Below are 14,426 nucleotides of genomic sequence, written 5' to 3'. Positions count from 1 at the left end.
CATATATATGGGTCTTGTTTTTGAATCTACCCAACCAGTCTATGTCTTTTGGTTGGTGCATTTCATTATTTTGATTAATCAATAATTGCATTAGTTATCAATATGTATGTTCCTATTACCATTTTTAAAATTGTTTTGAGTATGTTTCTTTAGGTCTTTTCCTTTTGTTGTTTCCTACATAGAGAAGTTCCTTTAGCATTTGTTATAAAGCTGGTTTGGTGGTGCTGAATTATCTTAACTTTTGCTTGTTGAAAAGTCTTTTTATTTCTCTGTCAAATCTGAATGAGAGCCTCACTGTGGAGAGTATTCTTGTTTGTAGGTTCTCTTTCATCACTTTAAATATTTCGTGCCATTCCCTTCTCGCTTGCAGAGTTTGTGTTCAGAAATCAGCCAATAACCTTCTGGGAGTTCCCTTGTATGTTACGTTATTTATCGGTTTTCCCTTGTTGCTTTTAGTATTTTGTCTCTAATTTTTGTCAGTTTGATTACTGTGTGTCCCAGTGTGTTCCTCCTTGGGTTTATCCTTCCCGGGACTCTCTGTGCTTCCTGGACATGGTTGACTATTTCCTTTTCCATGTTGGGTAAGTTTTTAACTATTATTTCTTCCAGTGTTTACTTGGGCCCTTTCTCTCTTTTCCTCCTGGGACCCCTATAATGCAAGTGTTGGTGCATTTAATGTTATCCCACAGGTCTCTTGGACTGTCTTCATTTCTTCTCATTCTTTTATCTACATTTTGTTCCACAGCAGTGATTTTCACCATTCTGTCTTATAGGTCACTTATCCATTTTTCTGTCTCAGTTATCCTGTTACTGATTCCTTCCAGTGTACTATTCATCTCTGTTCATATGTTCTTTAGTTCTTCTGGGTGTTTGTTAAATATTTCTTGCATCTTCTCCATTTCCCAGCCCCCTGCCCCCAAGATCCTGGATCATCTTCAGTATCATTATTCTGAATCCTTTTTCTGGAAGGTTGCCTATCTTCACCTTTCCGTAGCTTTTTTTTTTTTTTTCTGAGGTTTTATCTTGTTCCTTCATCTGGGACATAACCCTCGGCCTTTTAATTTTTGTTTAACTTTCTGTGATTGTGGTTTTCATTTTGAAGGCTGCAGAATTATAGTTCTTCTCTCTATAAGTTAATTTTTAACAACTGTATTTAACTGCCAAATCACAAAATTCCTGAAAAAAATATTGGCTGTTATTACTTCAGTTCAGTTCAGTTCAGTTCAGTTGCTCAGTTGTGTCCAGCTCTTTGCAACCCCATGAATTGCAGCACGCCAGGCCTCCCTGTCCATCACTAACTCCTGGAGTTCACTCAGACTCACGTTCATTGAGTTAGTGATGCCATCCAGCCATCTCATCCTCTGTCGTCCTCTTCTCCTCCTGCCCCCAATCCCTCCCAGCATCAGAGTCTTTTCCAATGAATCAACTCTTCGCATGAGGTGGCCAAAGTATTGGAGTTTCGGCTTTAGCATCATTCCTTCCAAAAGAAATCCCAGGGCTGATCTCCTTCAGAATGGACTGGTTGGATCTCCTTGCAGTCCAAGGGACTCTCAAGAGTCTTCTCCAACACCACAGTTCAAAAGCATCAATTCTTCGGCACTCAGGTTTCTTCACAGTCCAACTCTCACATCCATACATGACCACAGGAAAAACCATAGCCTTGACTAGATGGACCTTTGTTGGCAAAGTAATGTCTCTGCTTTTGAATATGCTATCTAGGTTGGTCATCACTTTTCTTCCTAGGAGTAAGCGTCTTTGAATTTCATGGCTGCAGTCACCATCTGCAGTGATTTTGGAGCCCCCCAAAATAAAGTCTGACACTGTTTCCACTGTTTCCCCATCTATTTCCCATGAAGTGATGGGACCAGATGCCATGATCTTCGTTTTCTGAATGTTGAGCTTTAAGCCAACTTTTTCCATTCTCCTCTTTCACTTTCATCAAGAAGCTCATTAGTTCTTCTTTACTTTCTGCCATAAGGGTGGTGTCATCTGCATATCTGAGGTTATTGATATTTCTCCCGGCAATCTTGATTCCAGTTTGTGCTTCTTCCAGCCCAGCGTTTCTCATGATGTACTCTGCATATAAATTAAATAAGCAGGGTGACAATATACAGCCTTGACGTACTCCTTTTCCTATTTGGAACCAGTGTGTTGTTCCATGTCCAGTTCTAACTATTGCTTCCTGACCTGCATACAAATTTAGTGCAAGCCAAATCCAGCATGGCATTATAGAGTAGTAGAACATGTTTCTCTGTTATTCATATTTTTAAAATTTTTTCTTAATACTAATAGTGAGAGGCAGAGGTTTGATCAAATTCAGGCTCAACTTTTTGGTAAGATTGTTGCAAAGTTTATGAAAGGCTACTGCTTATCATTTCCTTTATCCATTGATTTATTAGGCCTGCAAATTAGTGATAGTCTAATTCTATCATTCTTTCTTTATTTTAAGTAGCTGGGATGATCTATAAAGGAAAAGTTATACCTAGAACTAGTTGATTACAGTGAGGTGTAAGTTTGTTAAGGAAATGAAGGATAATAAAAAATATTTCACTTTTACTCATTTTCAGAATGAGTTGGCTCCCTCATATCTTTCTAAGGTGCCAGTGACTTTTTTTAAGTGTTGTTATGAACTTAGAGATTTAAACATATCTGATGTGTTTTAGTCCACTGAGATTTTATGCTTATTGGTACTTAAACTGATCCATGTTTTGACTGAAGGGAGCCTCTTCAAGTTGATCCTTGATGCTTCTGACACACATTCAGTAATCTTGGATAGCTTGCTTGCTCTCTGGAAAGACATGTTTATGACTCATCATCTGTAGTTCACGCCTTATACTGAGTCACTTTTCCAGGGAGCCAGAGTCCTTTAATAGAATATGGTATTTAGAACAGTATGGTAACACTTACACGTGGAATCTAAAATATGATACCAGTGAACTTATCTATGACACAGAAGCAGACTCACAGACATGGAGAACAGACTTGTGATTGCCAAGGGGGAGTGGGTGTTGGGGAAGAGTAGATCGGATGGAGTTTGGAATTAGTAGATATGAACTATTTTACATAGAATGGATAAATAACAAGGTTCTACTATATAGCACGGAATTCAATATCCTGTGATAAACCATAATGGAAAAGAATATGAAGAAGAGTGTATAACTATATATAACTGAATCAGTTTACTGTTTGTTGTAAATTAACTGTACTTCCATAAAATAAACTTAAAAGATAGATTATGGTATTTAGAAACCATAATCTAGGCACTGGGGTTACTTACTACTACTAGATTCTTAACTGTTTCTAGTACATTTAAGTGGATGAGCTGAGAAGGTACACATATACACAAACATTTTTATGATAAAATATATTATGAGTTTATTCATTATTTTCATTTGAAATTTAGGAGTATAAGATTTTAGCTAAACTTTCTTACATTTGTTTTTCTTTTTCTTCCATGCTGAAAATCCCAGTTGTCAGTAACATTGTACTATCATTTGCTACACACACGACAAATATTCATAACATTACCAACACTATCTTCAGTAACATGATTATTAAAAAGTTATATATAGAGATGAAAAATCAAATTTATATTTCAAGGCACTTTAAATAGCTTTTTTCTGATGCTTTTTTCGCCAGTGTGGTAAACAATTAGGTTAATTTGATTAATCTTGTTCCCAAATTTTAGATCTTGAATTTAAATCTGTTTTATGATTATACAAAATATTTACATGTTTCCAAAGTATAATCTGTTAAGACATGATATTTTCCAGTTAGCATATATCCCTGTTCTTTCCCTGGTGTATATTATGATTTTATTTTAAAAATCTGTATATATATATTTGTATGTTGTATTCCTTAGGTGAATGGAAACATATATTCTACCTTGCTGTTTTATCAGTATATCCAGGAGGTGCCCCATAGCAATATATGTATTTCTGATTCTTTTTTAGCTGCTTAGTATTCATGTTTGATGTCTATAATTTTTCCACTAAGATTTTCTCTGGATGATTTTGGGTCATTTCCAGTATTTGAGATTACAAAATTTAATATCGTTTTATATTTTTGCCAGTGTATATTTGGGATATGTCTTCATTTTAAATATTTATTTACTTGACTGTGCCGGGTCGTAGTTGCTGTACACCAGATCTTTTATCTTCATCACAGCATGTGAACTCTTAGTTGCAGCATGTGGGCTCTAGTTCCCTGACCAGGGATTGAACCCCAGGCCACTTGCATAGGGAGCATGGAGCCTTATCCTCTGGACCACCAGGGAAGTTGCTGGGATATATTTTCATATTAGTATTTTTCCAACATTGCATGTGTGAAAATTTGCAAACATACCTATTCCTACCACCTAAACTGATATAGAATTTACATATTGTGAAATGTGCAAAAATAAGTGTACATTCATTGTTTTGACGTTTGCACTTTTTTTAGTTGTGTCATTTATTTATATTGAGTTGTAAGCATCCTTTTTGTATTCTAGATCTAAGTCCTTTATCAGATAAATGGTTTGCAAATATTTTCTCCCATTCTGTGAGTTATCCTTTCACTTTCTTGATGGTATCCTTTTACAGCATGCAGGTTTTCAGTTTTGGTGATGTCCAGTTTATCTGCTTTTTCTTTTGATGCTTATGCTTTCAGTGTTGTGTCTAGGAAGCCATTGCCTAATCCAAGGTTTTATGCCTATATTTTCTTCGAAGAGTTTTATACTTTTGGCTCCTATACTTATGGTATGAGGTAGAAGTTCAACTTAATTCAAAGGAGAAATAACTTTTCAACAACTGTTGCTGGGAAAACTTAATATCCACGTGTAAAATAATGGTTTTTGGCACCCTGGTCAAAAAAATCAATTGTTCATAAATATGAGGGCTTATTTCTAGACATTAAATTTTGTTTCATTGTTATATATGTCTGTCTTTTTTAAGAATTCATGAATTTAAGGATGACATTTACAAAAGAATGCATTTGTGTTTATAACCTCTGTTCATGGTTCTCTATATATGTTTTGTCTCAATAGCTTCTCCCATTTGTTTCTACAATTATCTCATTTTGTATGTAATGCCATATGGGAAGGGAATGCTTGGTGGTGAGTATAATATTAATGTCACTGGGATGGTTATATTCCCATTTTTCAAAGACTGCTTTGAACACAGACAGGGAGTATCTTCAATTGGGAGTGATGGCATAAAATTATGAAAATAAGGAAGCTTATGGTTCAAAGATTTTCTTACCTTATTTAAATCTGAGATGGAGTTCTGTGAAAGTACATTAAACTAATGGGTATGACTTCCTCTTTCATAAAATAGACATTTCAGACCTATCAAAAATTATTCTTTATGATTATACTTCTTTTTAGAGTTCCTGAGTTGGAGATAGAAGAAGAAACTCAAGTTCAAGAGATGACCCTAGATGAGTGGAAAAATCTTCAAGAACAGACCAGACCAAAGCCTGAATTTAACATCCGGAAACCTGAGTCTACTGTCCCTTCCAAAGCAGTGGTGATACACAAGTCTAAATATAGAGATGATGTAAGCATGATGTTTTATATCTAGAGGTAATCTTCATTGTTACCTTATTGAAAATGAAATGGAACATTAGTAGCTGACATTCTAGTTTCAACATTATAGTAATCAGATGTGTCTGTTTCAACCTAAGAGTAACCATGCATGCCTAATTTTACTATATTTTTATTAAATGAAAAAAAAAATTGACCCATTAATACTTGATCCAAAGCAGTTATAGTGAGCACATTTTCTGCTCACTCCAGAACTGTGTGAAGACTGTGCTTACACTGTGTGTTTTAGTTGCATTTCAATTTGGTGTCAAAAGAGAGATCCAGAATGTTTCCCTGAATGATGCCATTTCATAGGATAACTACTAGGCATTGTCGTGATTAAATTAGCTTCAGTTATGATTCTTTTTTTTAAATTCAAGTATAGTTGATTTACAGTATTTTTATAGTTTCAGGTGTACAGAAAAGTGATTCAATGTTATTTTTCACAGTTCTAATTCTTAATAAGCGTGTTTAACTGAAGCTAGTTGATCACTTTAAACCAGTCAGAGTTGGGTGAATCCTTTCTTGTGATTTTGCAGTAGCTTTGCTCCCTCTGCAGAAATTCGCCAGAGGACCCCTGAAGTCCCTCCCCCAGGACAGGCACTGCTAGCATGGCCAGCTATCCATTTGGGATTGCTAACTCATTCTTAAGATCTGATTTTACATGGTTTGTGTTCACCTACTTGTTGGCGGCTTCAGCTTTGAAAATATCTTACAGCATATATTGATAAGGATGGTCAGAGAGTTATTTAACCACATTCTATTTGCATTCCTAAACTTAAGGGAGGGTACACTGACGCATTGTAATTTTAAAATTTAGAGTTAGTATCATTCAGTCACAGCTATTTATCTTGATACCAGTCTCTGTGTCAATGATGGTGGTGAGCACTCTTCCTCTCTGCTTGATGTTATTCCTTGATTTTCCATTTGAAAATCAGGAGTTTTATACTATGTAGATTTGTCTGTGTTCCCATTTACATTTTGGTTAGTTATATTCTTTTTATGAATAGTTTCTCTAGGGGATCATTTATGATACTGGATTCCTTCCTACCTCCTCTTTCCATCAGTCCAAATTCCAGGAGTCTGTGGTTTGAGCTGTTCCTCTAGAAAAGGCTTTTTGTACACATACAAGGCCAGAGCCTTATTCTCTCAAAAAGCTCTGTGAGGTCTTTTTACAAGTCTATCAGCTAGTTGGGTTGGGTTTTTTTTTTCCCTATCCACTTACTTTTTTTGTAAATAAAGTTTTGCCTAAAACAATTGTGCTGTCAGGATTTGAAATGTGCAGCTGACATGTTAAGTAAAAATAGAAGCTGTTCTTCTTAATCCACACCAGATTCATCTTTGCTGGCTTCTAAGAGAGGTCTCCTGGAATCTTTGAAGCAACTGGGTTAGCTGAGTCATGGAGCTTGGTCTCAGTAAGGCACACATCTTTGGTACTTATTAACCTTACAGCATTGATGATTTCAGCCAGGAATTGTTCTTAAAGAGACAGAAGCCAAATCGTGGTGTCACTACTTTGTTCTGGATACACTAAAGAGAACAAAAGCACTAGAATAATACCTCTTGTTTCCTTGGAGCTCTGTTCTTGCCAAAGTTAAGACCTAACAGTAACCTATGAGTAGAGCGGGCCCTTAAAGCACTTTGGCCTGGCAATTTGCTCACTCAACTTCCCCTGCAAGCTGTGCCTTCTTACTGGGAAGCTGTGTCTCTGCTGAGGTGCCTGGATAGCCAACTGTTTTCTAAATCAGGCAGTAGTTTATTATTTTGCCTGTTACATTTTTTGTGTGTTTATCTTGTTGTCAGAGTGCAAGTGTTCCTGAATTGTTCTTTCCTTCATCTTTTTAGCTTCAAGAGTACATCTGTCTAAGGACACAAATGTTAAACATGAAGCCTGGAGTAAACATATGGCCAAAAGGGAAATACGTGCTCTGGGAGATTTGATTCCATTTGCTGGACAAGCAAATGGATGTTTAACCGTATAACACTTTGGAGATTCTCATCCGTAATCATTGGCCTATTTTCTGCAGGTTCATATTTCTCTGTAGGTTTATATTTTACTTACAAGTGAGAAGTTTCATTCGTTGTTAGGAATTGAAACCAAATCAAATTTGAAGGTTTATTAATACTGTTTTATCAAGAGACAAAACTAATTTGACCTCTTGATTCATGTCTGACTCTTGTGATCCCATGGCCTGTAGCCTGCCAGGTTCCCCTGTCCATGGGATTCTCCCGGCAAGAATACTGGAGAAGGTTGCCATTTCCTTCTCCAGGGGATTTTCCCAACCCAGAAATTGAACCCAGCTCTCCTGAATTGCAGGCTGTTTCTTTACCATCTGAGCTACTACAAGGGAAGGCCCCATACAATAAAATGTATATTCTCAAAGAATTTTAACTAAGGCGGTTTTTAAAAAGCAGCCTGAGTTCTTTATTCAGCCTTGGTAGCAACCCTTAGATAATCATACTGTTGTTACTCTTTCCATATATTTTGAGTCAAAATTATTTACTGTAAATCATCCTGTTTTTGACATATGGTATTTGTACAGTCAGTACCCATGTTGAGAGCAGTTTCTCCATCAAGTTCTTTTCTAGGAAGGTGAATTTTCCTTATTTATCAAAGTAGCATTTGTGAACAAAACAAAAGGCAGGAACTAAAACTTTTCAGTCTCAGCAAAATACACTTAGATATGCAACATTTATAGGATTTCTGTTAGTCATGTTAAATCTTACATCTGAACCTACTAAACTGATAGAAATTTGGTCTGACTTGAAGTAAGTTCAAAAATGCTTGAATTAAGACTATGACACTACTGTGTATAAAGCAGGTAACTATTGAGAACCTACTGTATAGTTTAGGGAACTCTGTTCAATACTCTATGATAATCTGTATGGTGATAGAATCTTAAAAGAGTGGATTTATGCATTTATATAGCCAACAGGGGCTTTCCTGGTGGCTCAGCAGTAAAGAATCCAGCTGCGGTGCAGGAGACACAGGTTTGATCCCTGGGTCGGGAAGATCCCCCTGGAGAAGGACATGGCAACCCACTCCAGTATTCTTGCCTGGAGAATCCCAAGGACAGGGGAGCCTGGTGGGCTACAGTTCATTGGGTTGGAGCCAGACACGAGTTAGTGACTGAACAACAGCAATAGTGGGCTGACTTTGTGGTTACAACAGAAACTACCCCAGCACTGTAAATCAGCCACTCCCATTAAATAGAAAAAAGAAGGCCTGTCAGTATGAGAACGTGTGGCTGCAAAGTGCAAAACCCACGCAGCTGGAAGCAGAGCAGCAGCAGCATCTTCCCCTGCTCAGCCCAGCGAGTGTCCATGGAGACGGCCGTGTGTACGTTCTGTGTCTGATGCTGTAACTGTGTTTCAGATGGTAAAGGATGACTATGAAGATGATGCCCACGTTTTCCGGAAAGCGGCCAATGACATCACATCCCAGCTGGAGATTAATTTTGGTAACCTCCCTCGTCCCGGGCGTGGAGCCAGAGGTGGCACACGGGGAGGCCGGGGAAGGATCAGAAGGGCAGAAAACTATGGACCCAGAGCAGAAGTGGTGGTAAGTGTGTATATTCTAAATCCTGGATGGTTTTCTGAAGTGAGAGGATGAAGATGCCCTGGGCCTACATAGTTTGATTTTGGAGGATCATCAAGTTCGGCCTGATCTAGATAGAGGACGTTCTTTCTCCTCTGTCTAGTGTGGGCCCCATGTTAGAGTATTTGGAATGGTCATCAGCATGATGGGCATCAGTTGGATACAGACCATTGTGTAGCCCTGGCCTCCCGGGTCTCCAGGGAAGTCTGTCTGCTATGATTGTACACTCAGAGCTGGAGAAAAATTCACGCATGTGCATCAGATGAGGTCCCCAGGCCTGGTATTGAATTAGATCAACTGACAGTTGCTTACTACGGTGTAAGCAACCCTGTGCCCTGAAGCTTTCAGTGTAGACAGAATCATTCCAACAGCTTCAAGGCAACCTTTTCACGTCAAACCATTCTTTGCCACTCTTTAGCTGACACTGCCCTACTTCTGGGACAGACAACCTTGTTCCTTACTCCATGGGGCCTTTCTGCCTGCTGGCCTTCCTCCTACCCCTTTGCCTGTTTACCTAGGCTAGATCCTCTAACCTCCCTTCATCAGAGGAGGCTTCCAGACCAGGTCAGAGTCCTTCCTTTCTTTGAAGCACCATCTGCATTTGTAATTGTACTATCGCTGGTACAATTGTTGGTCAGCATCTGCTGTCTCCAGAAGACAGATTGGTTTCCCCAGTGCCTAGTATAATATAAGCTGTACTAGACGCTTCATCAGTGTTTTATGAACAAATATACCAATACCTGTTTAGTGGGAATTGGGCACAAGGTTCAGCGGCCAGCAGAGGCACCCATGCTGTCCTTGTGAGAATGGAGAAGCCCCTTCTTTGTGGCTGATCTTGGAAATATTCCTTTTGCTGCCGATTCCCTTATTCCAGGGAGCAACCCCTGGGAGGAGTCTAACTTGTTATACTTCAGCAAGAACGAAAACAAGTGTTTTTTCTGGGTAAATTTGAGGCCAGTTGGGAAAAAGGATCTATTCTGGAAATAGAAAATACACACCTGCCCCTTTCCAATAGCAGCTCTGCCTCTGTGGTGCAGTGTGGCTCTCTGGTGCAAGGGACCCTGCCACCCACCTGGGCTCTTCCAGCTCTGCACCACCCTCAGGCCCCACCCGCCTTCACAGTTGCATTGTGTCAGAATCCTGTTCTTTTTGCTCATTTGTTGTGGTTATCTCCAGAAGTTTCTCTTCTAGAAGACGTCACTTAACTGTAATGTGTGCATGGCCACCAGGTTGCACTGGACGCCCCGACTGTGGGCCTCTAGTCCCAGGCCATGTGTTACTGATGTGACCAGTATGCTCCTCCTGCAGGAGCTCTGTGAGTTCCTGAGGGTAGGACTGTCTTTAACCATCCTTGTATCTCCATGTAGCAAACATTCTGTCATGTTTATCGGATGAAGGAGGAGCTAAAGGGTCCAGGTGGTGCTAGTGGTAAAGAACCCACCTGCCAATGCAGGATACATGAGACACGGGTTTGATCCCTGAGTCGGAAGATTCCCTGGAGGAAGACATGACAGTCCACTCTAGTATTCTTGCCTGGAGAAGCCCATGGACAAAGGAGCCTGTTGGGGTATAGTCCATAGGGCTGCAAAGAGTCAGATACAACTGAAGTGACTTAGCACACATGCACGCAAGGTGCAAATAAAGGATCACAGTAAGGTTTTGTGGGAGTGAGGGCCAGGGCAGGGCGTGGGGGAGGCAGGGTGGCAGGCACTGCCAGCCATCCTGCAGTGGGGACAGAGCGGGTCAGAGGAGGGAGAAGCATGCTTCTGTGCCCCCCTCTGCAGGGTCTGGGCAGAACTTGGCTGCAGCTCAGAGCAGGGCCTCACGTGGAGTGACCCTGCCACTCTTCTCTTCCCACTGGGCCTCTCCCTCCCTCAACGTTTGGGCTGCTTACCCCTACTCAGTTAGTTCCTTCATGATGTTGGGAGGGATTGGGGGCAGGAGGAGAAGGGGATGACAGAGGATGAGATGGCTGGATGGCATCACCCACTCGATGGACGTGAATCTGAGTGAACTCCGGGAGTTGGTGATAGACAGGGAGGCCTGGCGTGCTGCAATTCATGGGGTCACAAAGAGTCGGACATGACTGAGTGACTGAACTGAACTGAACTGAGAGAGTAGGTACTGTGTTTCACACACTTTTGCACCCAAGTGGGAATGGGTGAACTGACAGTTGGTTTCAAAACTTCTCTTTTTTAGATACAAGATGTTGCTCCAAACCCGGATGACCCTGAAGATTTCCCTGCTCTGGCTTGAGACAGCCCAATTTCCCTGGCAACTTAAACAGCACTGGCATACCTATGAAGACTTTTCTTGCTGTGGGGAAGAGAGTCAGACTCTAAGAACAATAGATGTTGCTTTTTCCCGTGTAATTTGAACTCATTGTACTGTTTTTGGTCTGGGTAGTTTGTGGGAACAGGGATTTCTCCAGACACCTAAAGAGCAGCAGTTCTGGCTGGGGGTTAGTCTGGCACTTTCCCAGGAAGGTAGATAATGGTGATTATTTTTTTATTTAATGAATTCCAAATGTAGTTCAGAAATAATGTTTAAAACCTGTACATAGAGATTGTATTGAATCCTCCACAAAAGCATGGAGAGTAAAGCAAGTTGTAAAATAGAATCTATTGAGACTACTTAGTAAATTGTATAGATACCGGAAGGCTGTGTCCTTCAGTATTAGAGGAAATACATATAACTCTGCTATTAATTTAAAGCAGTCACAGCCTAGTTTTCAGCGACCAAGAAATTAAAATACAGTTCTATTTACCATTTACTTGTAAATGTTATATTCTCCTGGAATTTTTTTGGTTTTTTATTTAACCAATAATTTTAAATAGCTATTGTGCACTCAAAGGTTACCACTCTGTGGCAGAGAATTAGGGCAAGTATTGGGGTTTTTCATGGTGATTTAAACTACCTCGTGGTTTCTGTGTGTATGTAACACACACATACACACATGCTTAGTATAAATGTGCATATTTAGTGTTTGGGTGGTTTTTAGGATGAGTATTAAGTATACGATCTTTAAAATCATGTTATTTAACCCACCAATCAAATGAAAAGGGGTCCAGGGAAGAGTGTTGCAGATTTTCTCCCTCAAAGCTAGTGTCAGAATTCAACACCTGTGTACGAAGGCTGTCTGTCCCTGTCCTGGGCAAGACTTGTAAATAACACTGAATACCCATATGCAGTTTTTCTCACTCGGCCCTGCACCAGTTCGAGTTCCTCTTTCTTGCCTTTGGAGCATGTTAGGGTTAGCCCTAGCCCCACTAATCAGCAGGGCTGAGACTGGGAGGCCCATGGCGGTTCAGCTAGCTGCTTGTGGGTAGTGCTGCGATGGTGGCTGGGGCAGAGGCAGCTGTTAACAGCCCTGGAAGCTGGGGTGACACCCTTCCCATTTTACTGAAGAAACTGGGGAACAGTCACAAACTTGTTACACAGTTGATACGTTCATGTTGGAATCTGAACCTTGGTCTCAGGATTTGTGCTTTTTTTTGCCTTGCTATACTGTCCAAGATGACAGTTCTGAACTTGAACCCAAGTGTAAATAAAGGTTGGTATTCCCTCCTAACTTTGTGTATAGAGAGTTGAATCCTTTTGGTGACACCCAGGTCAAGAGGGAAGAACATGTGGAAAGACCACAGTGGAGTCATTTCACATTTTGTTGAATAATCAGAGCTGAACCCTTAGTCACATTAAGCCACTGTGGTTGACAGCCTACTTTTGGATTCTTGTTATCAATCTGAGTATTAAGGTCATTTTATTCCCCCTCCCCAGAAAAAGACAGTGAACGGGAGTACCCTAATCTGAGTTAAGAAGGCTTGTGAGAATAAATGTCAGGTTCAGCCGTGATAGTCGGCTGGTGCAGCGTGTCACTGCTCAGCAGGCTTGAGCTGTCACATTGTCATTCTGCCTTGCCTTGGCTTTGAAGATTGGCAAAACAGAGATCCCTTCCAAAATTCCCTTATTCCCTTTAGTGTCATGAATAACACTTGCAAAGCCCATTGTGCTAGGCTTCATGTTGTATGTGCAAACACTACATCCTTCCCAAAGAGACTGAGAATTCCTATGCCACAGAGCAGCCTCAGATCTCATGAAAGTTTGGTGAGGGGATAGGGGATGGCTTCTGGGCCTGCAGGGGTCTTCATTTGCTCACCAGGACTACCTCTCACCAATTTGGGGGGTCAGATGAATGTCAGGCTTTTGTCATAGGATTGTCCACAGTCCAGCCCCAGAGAAGACAGGGCAGCAGCACGGGGCAGGAGGAATCCATAATGTGATATAGGGAAACTCAGGAGGCAGGACTGAGTTTGGACCTGTACACGAGGCAAGGCCTTCCACAGGAGTTCCCCTGCATAACTTCTCTGAGGTGATTTGGTATAGACATGTTGTCATGAAGTGGGACACGTTTCTGGCTGATAACTTTAATACTAAGCAAATTAACCCCATCTAAGAAAACCTGTGAGTCTAACAAACCCTTTTAGAAAGTGGAGGTCAAGCATATTTGAATTCCCAAGGCAGGTGTGGGAATTCACGCCTTCTGACCCAAGAGCTCACTGCAGGGGCTCAGGCTGCCAGAGCAGGAGTTAGAGATGAGCTGGTCCCAGGACCTGCAGCGGGGAGAGCCTCATCAATAGAGAGGTGTGAACCCAGACAGGATGAGGGTTTGGTCCCTGCTTTGACCAGATGGAAACGTGACCATCTAGGAAGAAGCGGAGTCACCGCAGAAGCTGCTGCTGGCCGGGAACCTGGTGCTGGATGGTCTGAACATCTAGCCAGGCTACTTTGAAAAAGTACATCTTTTGCCCAGTGTTACTGATGAACAGTTGACATTTTCACCTCATGCAAGGCTGGCCCCTCACAGAAGCCATAGCAGGCACCCCGTTTTCTAGTGCTGGGTTCTAGTGGAGGCCCTGTCCTCCCTGATTCCCTGGCTCCTCCATGCCAGCCCAGGGCATAGGCATTTCAGGGTTGATGGCATTGCTTCTCCTTTGAAACCACGTCATGTGTGGTGTTGGCAAGTCCTAGGGAAGAGCAGGATCCAGATCTCAGAAGCTGGGAAAGGTCAGCCCTTGAAGGGAAAACAGGACTGCCACCTACTAACTTATCCAGGAGAGAGACACGCTGCCAACAGAGGGCGGGGAGACCAGAGCATGAGCCCAGCAGGACAAGCAGAGGTTCACTTTGAGGAAAAATTGTGCCCACTTTCCTCTCTCTGCTGCTGTTGTCCTCAGCACCCAGAGACGACAGGGCTGTGCGGATCACATT

General features: G+C 41.1%; 1 protein-coding gene across 1 annotated transcript in view; it reads left to right on the top strand.

Annotated features, from left to right (window-relative positions):
- The window catches only part of HABP4 (hyaluronan binding protein 4), a 36,975-nt gene extending 24,246 nt beyond the window's left edge, over positions 1-12,729 (top strand). Inside the window, exons 6-8 of the mRNA XM_004005238.5 lie at positions 5,363-5,534; positions 8,937-9,122; positions 11,358-12,729. Of these exons, the coding sequence (XP_004005287.2) occupies positions 5,363-5,534; positions 8,937-9,122; positions 11,358-11,414 (415 nt within the window). The 3' untranslated portion in view covers positions 11,415-12,729. The remainder of the gene's footprint in view (positions 1-5,362; positions 5,535-8,936; positions 9,123-11,357) is intronic.
- The last annotated feature ends 1,697 nt before the right edge of the window (positions 12,730-14,426 follow it).

Source organism: Ovis aries, chromosome 2 (assembly GCF_016772045.2).
Source record: "Ovis aries strain OAR_USU_Benz2616 breed Rambouillet chromosome 2, ARS-UI_Ramb_v3.0, whole genome shotgun sequence".
NCBI classification, from domain to species: Eukaryota; Metazoa; Chordata; class Mammalia; order Artiodactyla; family Bovidae; genus Ovis; species Ovis aries.
Note: the sequence above shows the minus strand (reverse complement) of the source record. Positions and strands in the feature narration are given on the sequence as shown.